The sequence below is a fragment of the Neopelma chrysocephalum genome, unplaced genomic scaffold (assembly GCF_003984885.1).
Source record: "Neopelma chrysocephalum unplaced genomic scaffold, ASM398488v2 Primary Assembly neopelma1_100, whole genome shotgun sequence".
Taxonomy (NCBI): Eukaryota; Metazoa; Chordata; class Aves; order Passeriformes; family Pipridae; genus Neopelma; species Neopelma chrysocephalum.
The window spans coordinates 2,017,119-2,028,670 of NW_020897763.1; the positions used below are offsets into that span (position 1 = coordinate 2,017,119).

Consider the following 11,552-nt stretch of genomic DNA (forward strand, 5'->3'; position numbering starts at 1 on the left):
GTCTGTACAGGTGGATCCGGATGGACTTCCTGAACAAAACCCAGGTGGGCATGCACGTGGGGATTCACAGTTGTTAATAAACCCAGAATTCAAGCAGTATAACCATCTCCAACCTGCAGCTCAGCCCTGGTGGCTGCTGGCAGGTACCCACCGGGTCACATTCCTGTTTCACTTTCGAGCCTCTTTCATTTTCACCCCTCTCAGCCCTTTACTCACTGGTCCAGCAGACTCCAGGTGTTTGTGACAGTAGAGTTTCCTTCTTCACTGGACTGAAAGCAAAATTTTTTTACTTAATACCACAATTTCTAAGTCTGTTTCTGCCCAGACTCCAGCCTGATGTGGGTCAGTGGAATCACTGACTTTGCCCCAGGAGGGGATTTGTGTTCTCAGCCAAATCTGCACTTACGAGCACTGCTTGAAGCTTCCCTCCAGGCAGGTCTGCTCCTCACGCTCCTCCAGCCCCTCTGCACCTCTTTTTATCCCTTTTCTATAACTTTTCTTCCACGGGGAGGCAGGAAGCAGCTCTCAGAGCCATCACCAGCTCAAAGCAGGAGCTCAGGGAGCCTCGTGAGCGAAACTGGTGCCTGGTCTGGAAAGGGCAACGTCAGCTCAGCTGTGGAGAGTTTCTCAGTAAAGCTCAGTCACCCTGGTTAAATAACCACAGGAAGGAAGCAGATGGAATCCTCGTGCTGTACAGAGAACAAAGGTTTCCAGGGACCTGATGCTACAGGAGTTGTTTGATTCAGAAGAAAGAGGAGATGGAGCAAGTCAGCATTCCGGGTGGGATGGCTGCCTGCTCGTGGGGGACCAGCGTGGGAGAGGAGGTGGGGAGAGGCAGCTGAGCCCCTCTGAAGCAGAGCTGGGGAGCTGGAAGGACTACAGAGAGGGCTCCCAGCCCTGGTCACAGCTCTGAGCCGGGGGACATTCCCTGCTAGATTCCATGCAAGCCACATGCAAAGATGTCTGTGCCATTTGTCACCAAAACACAGGGATGTTTGTGTCATGACACAGATCTGGTGGGCAAAAGCATGTAAACACATCTTGTCTCTGACTAAACATACGTATCATGTCCGAGAAGATTTAGGAAATCCCAGCAGAAGCCATCTGGGAAAACAAAGGCAGCATCTCCCCTGGAGGAGTGACATTTCCAATGGAGGAGGAATCCCCGTGATTCATTTCTGACCATGTCCTCAAGCAACATTTTCCCATTGCTGGACCAGCCCTGTCCACAACAGCCTGTTCCTGCCAGGATACTCTGCTTAAATAAACCCTTTGGGGTTTTTTTCCCTGAACTGGGAGAGTCAGGGCGCTGTCACAAGTCATCCAAGTGAGTCCTGACACCTCCCTCCAGCCAGAATTCCAGCACCAGCATCACCCAGTGCCTCTCCAGGCTGCACCCTGACCTATGTAGGGAGTGGGCAGACCCTTTGGGTCCCAATATAAATTTACACATGCCAAAAATATCAGCTTTGGGGGGGGAGAACCAACAAAAAACAGTCTTTGAATGCAGCAGCATGGTGCCATCATAGACTGAAGCAGCAGTGGGAGAGATGAGCCGAGCTGAGAGCTGCAGCACTGGGAAGGGGTTCAGCCCTGCCTCTGCTGTGCTGGATCCCACCAGCTGCAGGATGAGACCCCAGGCACAGAATCACTGAGTGGTTTGGAAGGGACCTTAAAGATCACAGTAAAGATCACCCAAATTCCAAGCCGCCCCCACCACAACCAGGGACAGCGTCCTTTTGCAAACCAAAATAGGACAGTGCTCCCCTGCAATCCCCTCCTGTGTTCAACCTTCTGCTTCCCCTGCAGCCCCAAAAGCTGCTGCATGGGGCAGCTGCGTGTCCCTTATCCCCCATCACTTAGTGCTGAGGTAGTTCCTGCCAATCTCAGTGTCGGTCTGGGTGTTACAGTAACAGCACAAAACCATCGCCTAGATCAAAGGAGGTGGTTTTCTGGTTTTGTTATCCCACAGAAGCAAATGGTTTCCTTGCTGGGTATCTTCCCCCTGAGAGCACAGCCCACTGCCTGATCAGCAGCCCCGATGCCTGGGAGCCTGAGTCATTCACCTGACCTTGGCTGTGCTGACACGAGGATGAGCCTCCCACCAGCCCAAAATCTGCATCTCGACCAGGTGCTACAGAGCTTTCTGTCTGCTGCAGGCTGCATGTGGTTAAAACACTTCTTGGGTTTAAAAAAAAAAAAAAGTTTAAATAGTAAACCCTAGAGGAAAAGAATTATAGAGTTGGTCTAAATACACAGAAGGATTATCAGACCTGCAGTTCCCTGGTCTTGAAGAGCAGAGAATCACCATTAGGCCAGAAACAAACCTGCTGTGAACTCCATGACCAATCCAGACATCATAACACAGCCAACACTACATAAAAATCCCATTTCTGCCTCCCAGGAAAAAAAATGGTGGTTTCACAAGTGCTTTGGTTCAATTGCTGTAATTTGTGCACAAACACACAGAGAAAAAACTCCTGAGGACTCCAGAAGTCCCTGAGCATCAGCTGCTCCCAGGACACGAGAAAGTTTCACTTAAATTAAGGAACATACCAAGGGCAGCAACATGAGAGCATCTGCTGTCTGGGGGAGCTGCTGCTTCTGCTTTTGCTTTTTTCTCTTTGGAAATTGTCCTCAAAACCATAAGCACCCAGTGCTGGACAGCATGTACTTGCTGTCAGGGAAGTAATTAACCTTTGTCATGTCCTGTTGGCCAACATGAGGAGGGCAGACGAGCTGATCCCAGCTGAGCACCATGGTGGAAGTGTCTCCTGGACACAGCAGGACAGACAGACTTCTCTCATGGGCTGGAATTGAGGGATGAAGCCACACTGGCCTCTTGGAATAGGAGAAAATTCTCAGTTGGCACAAAGCAGATGAGAACCTTCTCCAGGACCCTTCAACCTCCCAAGGTGCCACGAGGACGAGGGACACGTCTTTTGGTGATAAGATGGACCTTTAAGCACAAAAGGAGCAAAATCAAAACAAGCAAACCCTGTTTCAGTTTGTTTTTTTTTTTTTTTTGAACTGCAAAAGCTTTCTGAACTTTCCACATTTTGCTGTGGTTACAGTTAACACTTGTCATTTAACTTCAACTGGCTGCAACCACTCAGCCCCACGCAGCTCCTGCCTCTCTGCGTCCTAGATTTTGGCAGCTCGTGACCAAAATTTGAGCTTTTGGCATGAAAGAGGCCAGGTGGAGCAGCAAAACCAGGGCTGTGAGCCCCAGCTGGGCACTTACATCACCTAGGGGAGAGGGGGGAAGCAGCACAGCCACTTTCTTATCTCAGGTGGCAAGTGCCTGACTAATACCAGGGGCAGGAGGGTGAGGGATTACTAAAGCCAGGGGCACAGTGCCACAGCTGCACCTTCAGTGCTTGGGGGCCTGGTTTCTGGGAAGGGCTTGTCTCCATCTCCCAGGGCCAGCGTTCCTTGGGCTCATCAGGGTGCAGCCAAAGGGCAGGACAGCAGCTCTGAGCAACCCTCTGAGCCCGGGGAACCAGCACATCTCACCCCTCCCCCTGGGGCTCCACTTTCGGTGTCTCAGCAAGTGAAATCTAAGCCTGACACAAAAGCTGGAGCAGCAGCAGTTCCAGTTGTCTCATAGTGAGAGGAGTTCAGGGGCACCCATGGGGTCTGGCACACGTGGAGGGGTTGGGGGCTGCCCTGCCCCACTCTCAGCACTGCCAGGAGCCTTTTTGGCCTCAGCATCGGTGCAGGTGGCAAACGGGGCACCCGCAGGGCTCCCACACGAGGCTGATGGTGGGTGCTCCTGCTTTCAAGAACCAAAAACACTCTCTTTGTAAGGGCAGGCAGATGCTGGCAGCATCAGCCTTGCCTGTGTCCCTCTCTGGGGACAGAACCCAGAGCTGCAAGGTGGGAACCCCACAGAGCTACAGGTTATACAGGAGCAGCCTTTGCTCCTCTGGGAAGCCAAACAATTGTTCAACTGTCACTTTGTGCCCTGCAAAAGCCCAGTCATCATTTTTCTAAAGGCTTTAAAGTCTGAGGACAAATTATTTGGGAGGAAGGATTTCACCAGCTGCCCTGACATCAATTTTTCATCTCTCCTCTAAGGCTGCACAGCAGAGCCTGCCCTGACCCTTTTCTGAGCTCTGCAGGTTCCTCTCACAAACTCCTCTGCCCTCCAACCACATGGGAAGACACAAGACAAGTAGGAGAAAAGTGTAGGTTAATAGATCCCCCAAAAAATGAAGCCCTTAAGAACAAGGCAGCACAGTGCTCATTGATCAGGCCCTGTACACAGGCATTCCCACCCTGCTCCACCAGGAAGGGTCCAGCATTCCAGTGCAGAGATTTGGGAGTCACCCACCTCCCTCTCCAGGTGCAGCACCGGGACAGTGAGGGGAAGGAGGTGTCAAGCAGCCCCAGGACTGGGGCTGGGTTAAAGACATCACTGGGTTAAAGACAGCGGGTGGAAGGGCCCCCGGGTTATGGGAGCAGAAGGGATTCAGCCCCAACACCCAACCCAGTGGAAACCTTGCACGATTCCTGCTGACAGTTTAGAGCAGAAAAAAAAAAAACCAAAAACATTATAAAAGGGGTTATGGGACCAGGAAAGCCACACCATTCCCCCGCAGACGGCGAAGGGGGGGGTTGAGTGGTGCTGCAGAGACGTTTGGGAGACACGGGGTTCTCAGCAAGGCGCCCGGTTTCGGCGAAGCTCCGTTTCCCACGTGCCGCGCCGGGCTCCGCCGGCAGCCGAGCCCCCGGGAGCCGAGCCCCGGCTGCCCCAGAAGGTTTCACAATGACTCAGGGCCGGTTCCCTCAGCGGTACAGAGCCCCGGGCAGGCTGGGGGAGCAGCACCCGGCAGGAGCAGCCGCCGCTCTCGCTCCCCGCGTTGCGCTGAATCGCCGGGTCCCGGCACATCCTGGGGCTCCGGGGAGGATTCGGCTCCCGGCACATCCTGGGGCTCCGGGGAGGATTCGGCTCCCAGCATCAAAACTCGGCCCCGGGGAGGTTCATGATCATGGAATCACAGGCTGGTTTGGGTTCAAAGGGACCTTAAAGCTCATCTCGTTCCACCCCTCTGCCATGGCAGGGACACCTTCCACTAGACCAGGTCACTCAGAGCCCCGTCCAACCTGCCCTTGGACACTTCCAGGGATGGGGCAGCCACCACATCTCCAGGCCACCTGTTCCAGTGTTTCACCACTGTAAAAAATTTCTTCCTCATATCTAGTCCAAATCTACCCTATATTAGCTTAAAACCAGTATCCCTTGCTGTCTCACGACAAGCCCTTTTAAAAAGTTTGTACCCATCTTTCTTAAAAGCCCCTCTAAATACTGAAAGGTGACAAAGCAGCAGCCTGACAACGTGAGGCCACAGAGGTGCATGAACCCTGTGACACTTCTGAGTGCCACCCCAACCACCAATCCATTAATTTATGGAAGTGTGTGGTACAGAGGCACTGACTCACTCTTGGGGCTGTTAGATGATGATGCAGAGGAAGGAAGGGGATTGAGATTGTTCCCATCCACACCAGATCTTCAGATGCTTAAACCAGAGTGCTTCCCTGGGCTTTTTGATGGAAGAGGAGACGGAAATTTCAGCCCACAATGCAGGGAGATAACCCCAGATGGACAGGGATGGCAATCCAGCAGTTTAACCCAGGCAGTTCTCATTTTCTGCCTTGTGACCTGCTGCCTTTTGTCTCTTGGCAGGGTCTCTCCACCATTTCATCACACCCTGAAGCAACAAAACCATCTCCTTTGCTCCAGGGCTGGACTACAAGGTTCCTTTCCTGGCAGTAGCACCAAGTTTACTTTTCCCTGAGCTGAAACTTCGTTTCCTGACTCTTTTGCAATGCTGAGCCCAACTGCTGTGACCGGCACATCTCACACACCCTCTCCACAACCTGCCTCCTGCTCCTGACTCTGCCAGAGCTTCTCTGATTTTGCAGAGCACTGAGGAACAGCTTTGCCTTGCCCGGTTGGAAAAGCTGCTGCAAAAATCTAGAGCCGGGTTCCTGTGGGCCTCTTTTAACCTAATGGGACAATTTCTGGAGGGAAAGTTACTGTTAGCAAAAAGCACATCCTGTTCCTTTGCTTTTGCAGCCAGGTTTCCATTAGCACCCATCACTACCTGTCATTTTCCAGCCAGCTCCAGACAGCCCTCAGCAGGATCCCTCCAGTCCCAGGTTTGAGCAAGCCTGATGCCAACATATCTTTTATAAATCCAGCATTTTTGAGCATTAAGAAATTTAGCTGTGCTCATCCCAAGCTTCGCAGCAGGAAATCCTGACAATCCCCTGATGTGCCAGATCCTAACTCTTAAAAAAATACAACCATCATCTGATTTTTCACAGGAATTTTTACTTTCTTGAGTTGTCCATCTCACCAGCAGCTGTACCCAGGGTACAAACCAACCTAGGGCAGAAAGGCAACCAAGTCAAAGCCTCCTTGGCCAACAGAAGACAACAGATGGCTGCCATTAGATTTAGAGCAGGTCTGCAAGTACTGAGAGCCCAGGCACAGAAAAACATGTAGCCTCAAGGGTAAATTAGTTCAATAAATAGTAAATAATCCTCTTGATTAGAAAACAAGGGGCACAAGTGAAAACAGCAAGCAGCTGAGTACTCCTCTGGTGCCATTGCACAATGTGCCTTCCTGTCCTGCACATCCACACAGGCCACAGAACGTTTTGTCCTCCTGGGGTTGTCCAGAGTTGACCAACACCATGGGAGCACAGCAAACCACCTCTGGAGGAAGGGGAGAGGACAGGCTGTTGGTCATCCAGGCTTCACCTCCATCCTTGCAAGAGCAGCAGCTCTTTTCTTGTGTTGACAGACTAAGAACAGAGCCCTTCGTGATTCATCTCTCCGGCAGCAGCAAACACCGATGATCAACCTGGAGCAGGGCCAGACTTTTGATCAAAATCGCCTCAATAGCGAGAAAAATATATTTTTTTTTTCCCCTCAGCAGGAAGCTTGCTGCTAAAAATAAAGGGTGAGGAGAGAGGGGTTATTTTCCTGCTAACTACCAAAAATTAAAAATATTGCAGTGAACCTTTCACATATTCCTTTGGAGTCAGCAGGTCGTGTGTCCCCAGGTTTCCGTGCTCTGCTCCCACCGCAGCTGACTCCTGCAAAGAGCCATGGCCATCATCTCCCACAGGTCCCAGGCCAGCACCTTAATCAAAGATATTCTATCCTGGCTCCCCTTGGAGTGTTTTTCCCAAGGGTGATAGAACCACAGAATCCCAAAATGGTTTGGGTCGGAAGGGACCTTAAGGCTCAACTCGTTCCAACCCCCCTGCCGTGATGTGCAGCATCAACCTCATCTCCCCCAGCCAAAACCAGATTCCTTCCTGCTGTTTCTTCCATCCTTACCTGATCCCAGGAGCACACAGCCCCCCAGCATTCCCCCAGTTCTCTCCACTGTTCTCCAGCCGATTTATTTACGGTGCCTTGTGACCACTTCTGCCCCAAAATTTTGCTTTCAAACCTAAAGCAACAAAATCTTGCCCCGCATGAGTAAGCCCGTTCTCACCCGACGCCCACACTGCCCCAGCTATTCCTTTTAGTATCAACAGCTTCACAGAAAACAGACCTGGGGTTTATCCACCCAGGCACTGAAAGCAGTGACAGAAAGAGAGAGTCTGGGTGCTGCAGCGAGTGCACGGCCCCTCCGAAGGGAGATTTCTGCTGGGGAGGGAGGAAAAGTGGAGGGTGGAGGGGGTGACACCATGGGCACCCCTTCTCCAGGAGTTGGGATGTTCAGGAGAGCCCTGGGAGCTGCAGGATTGCCCTGGGAGACCTGCTCTGCACTGATGGCTTCAATACCAATGCCAAAATGGGGGGGATGGAGTGGGGAACCAGCCCTGGGAGCAATCCCACAGCTGGATGGTCACCGGTGCTTTTTCCATACCGCTCTTTCCTCCCCAAAAACAGACAGAAAATATTTCAAGCCACAAACCTCCCCACCGGAGTCAAGATTTGTGTCAGTGAGCCCCGTAATTTCCAGAACAGGATCTCAGTAATAAAGGAAACCTGAACCTCAGCCCCCCGAGACGACCTCAGGGCTGGGTTCATTGCCAGGATTACGTTTGTTTAGGAAACCTATTGTTTTTTTCCAAAACGTTGAAGCTGCGCAAGCCCGCGAGACCCTGCGGCCGCTGCGGGATGGAAAATCCTGCCTGTGCTTCACACCTCTGAGCTCTGGGTGTGTTGGTGCCGTCCACGTTTCCTCCCTGTGCACGCAGGCGTGAGGCACTGCCGGGCTGTGAGCTCACTGTTTTGGAACTCAGCAGCTGAAGACGCTGCTCCTCCCGGCTCGGCTTCCGCAAGCGAAGACCGGAGGAGGACTCTGAAGCTCCAGCTCCCTTCTTGCAGAACCTCTGTGGGATTTGGCCCCCATTGCTGTACCTGCCCACCCCGGCAGCCCCTCAGCTGCTTAAAGAGTCACAGAAGGGTTTGGGTTCAAAGGGACCTTAAAGCTCATCTTGTTCCACCCCCCTGCCATGGGCAGGGACACCTTCCACTAGCCCAGGTTGTTCCAAGCTCTGTCCAACCTGGCCTTGGACACTTCCAGGGATGGAGCAGCCACAGCTTCTCTGGGCAACCTGTGCCAGGGCCTCCCCACCCTCACAGGGAAGACTTTCTTCCCAATATCCAATCTAAACCTGCTCTCTGTCAGTTTGAAGCCATTCCCCTTTGTCCATGCTCTTGGTAACAGAGCAGGGATGCGCAGGAGAACCATGAGAGCTGTGGCAGGACCATCCTGCTTCTTCCCCCAACACGAGCAGGAGGAGGACGAGGAGACCACTTCCTCCAGCTCCCAGCAGCCCCAAATCCCAGCACAGAGGTGACAGCAGGGACCAGGCACAGCTGGTGGCAGCCGCAGTCCCCGGGGCCACGTGTGCCCCGGCACCCACGACACCGGATGCGCAGTGTCCCCTGCCGGCACCCGGGGGCAGCACCCGCATCCCTCATCCCGCATCCCTCATCCCACATCCCACATCCCGCATCCCACATCCCGCATCCCACATCCCGCATCCCACATCCCGCATCCCGCATCCCATGTCCAGAGCCCCAGTCCAGGAGGGCACACACGTGCTGGGGAGGAAACTCTGTTTGCAGCAGCCGGGACAGACACAGCCCTGAGATCTCGAGCAACCGTCCCCAGGCAAAGGGATTCTGTGTCATCCTGGGGAGCTCAGCCTCTCTGGTGGAAAACCCGACAATTTTAGGACACTGGGAGAGAGGCCACCCAGCCTGGAGCACTGGGGGGGTCTCTTCACAGCCACACAAGCAAGGAGGAGAGACTGGGTGACGCTTTAAGTGTCTTTAATCCAAAGGACTGAAGAGCAGACTGGGAAGATTAGTATAAGCCAACAGACAAAAATAATTAAAAAAAAATAAAAGGAAAAAAAAAGGGATAAAAACCGGTTCTTAAAACAAATTGAAGTTCCATACAGTGTCTAAAAGATCACCTAAAAACTAAACATTGCCTTAAAAAATCATTTCCCCTCCCCCCCCATTCGAACACATTTAACGAAGTGAAACATCGTGACAATAATAATAATAATAATTCATGGACTAAAGACTTCAGAGCAGCCATCCTGCTCCCAGCAGGAGCCACACTGGGGGGGGCAGCAGGACCCCCAGCTCTGGCCAGGGAGGGGTCAGTGCTGCTGTCCTGGCTCAAGACACAGCCCCGTGCCACCCGTTTGTCCCCAGGGACCCCCCGGGACAGCATCTCCCCAGGGCGGGGGCTGTGGGATCAGGGAGGGGCAGCAGGGACACATCTTCTCCCCAGATCCCTGCAGAGCAGGGGGATATATGGGGGGGGGCGGGCACTGGCCTCCTGCTCACCCCCCCTGCCCACCCCTGAGGTCAGAACTGGATTCCAGGCACAGGCACAGACTGTGGTGGCCACGGCAGGGGAGCCACGAGCAGCTCCGGGCCCACGGACACGACACACACCCCACGCACAGACAGACCACACGGACGGCGGGGCAGAGGCCAGGCTTCCAGCTCAGGGACAGGTGAGGGGCTGGGTTTGGCTACTGTGCTTTAAAAGCAGCAGTTTCCTGGCCAGTGAAGCAGCACTGTGGCCACAGGGACCCCCATGCCAGCCCTGCCACATAGAGCAGGACGGGGGGAAGGCAGCTCTCCTTCCCTGTCCCCCCAACCCACTCCCAAGCCTGGAGCCCACCTCTAGCCAGCATCCACACAGGGAACACGCTGCCTGGCTTTCAGCTCTACAGTAGTTTGGTTTTTTTTAAAAATATTTATACGTTATATACCCTAAAAAGGTCACCACAGGAGTTTTCCGTGTCTTTGGAAGGAAGGAAGGAAAAAAAAAAGAAATATAAATCAAAACCATCTCACGAAAGAAAAATAAAAATCCAATTATCGGCGGCTTTCACCTACAGGACAAAATCCCGGGGGGGCCGCAGGTGTGGATCTGATGGGGATCTTACCACCTGCTCCAGAAAGGTCAGAAACACAGGTGAGTAGCTAAAAATAACTAGTCTGGTATAAATGTCTGAATTCCATGCGCTCGGTACAACAGTCCGTCTCGTCTTTTTTTTTTTTTTTCCTTAAAAAATATATAATATATAGTTATTGCTTTCTCGGGGGGCCGGCGGGCGCGGGGCACCCTCAGTGGGGGAGCGTGGCGGGCTCGGTGGGGTTGGCTTTCTTCCTCCTCTTCATCAGCAAAGGGTTCGAGGAATCTTCGATTTTCTTGATCTTGATTTGTTCGTAGTCCACTCTCATGGTGGCCAGAGCGCTTGTCATCTCCTCCTGCGGGCAGGAGGCACAGGCAGAGTTGTCAGCAGAGCCTCCCCCCAGGACCCCCAGAGCAGTTGGGAATAAACTGCAGCAGGGCCTGAGTGTCCCACTGATCATCTTTCCAGCTCCCTCCCAAGCACGGATCTCTCTGGGAGCCAGCACGTTCACACCAAGCTCAAATTAGAATCATAGAATTGTTAAGGTTGGAAAAGCCCTTTAAGATCATCATCCAAACATATTCTTCCCTGTCAGGGTGGGGAGGCCCTGGCACAGGTTGCCCAGGGAAGCTGTGGCTGCCCCATCCCTGGAAGTGTCCAGGGCTGGGTTGGACAGGGCTTGGAGCAATCTGGGCTAGTGGAAGGTGTCCCTGCCCATGGCAGGGGGCTGGAATGAGATGATCTTTAAGGTTCCTTCCAACCCAAACTATTCTATGATTCTATGGTTAACCCACCATTAAACCATTCCCCCCAGTGTCACATCTACACGGTTTCTGAGCACTCCCAAGGCCGGTGAATGAGCCTTTTTTGCAGTGAGAAGACAGGAGATGACAGTCCCCAGAGGACACCAGGGGGCAGAGCATTGCAGACAGCAAAGGAGAGAGTTTTTACCTTCACATCCTCCCACAGATCCTTCTCCTCTTTCAGCACCCGGCTGGTGTGCAGCGGGGTCTGGGGCACCTGCATGGATTGCTGCAGGGAGAGGAGAAGTGTGAGCTGAGAGCTGCAGCCATCCTGTCCCATCCCATCCCATCCCATCCCATCCCATCCCATCCCATCCCATCCCATCCC

At 53.1% G+C, this 11,552-nt stretch overlaps 1 protein-coding gene across 1 annotated transcript in view; it reads right to left on the reverse strand.

Moving 5' to 3' along the window:
• Positions 1 to 9,295: 9,295 nt before the first annotated feature.
• The window catches only part of MAPKAPK2 (mitogen-activated protein kinase-activated protein kinase 2), a 34,573-nt gene continuing 32,316 nt past the window's right edge, over positions 9,296 to 11,552 (reverse strand). Inside the window, exons 10-11 of the mRNA XM_027695037.1 lie at positions 11,373 to 11,453; positions 9,296 to 10,776 (exon numbers count right to left, since the gene is read on the reverse strand). Coding sequence (XP_027550838.1) covers positions 10,633 to 10,776; positions 11,373 to 11,453 — 225 coding nt within the window. The 3' untranslated portion in view covers positions 9,296 to 10,632. The remainder of the gene's footprint in view (positions 10,777 to 11,372; positions 11,454 to 11,552) is intronic.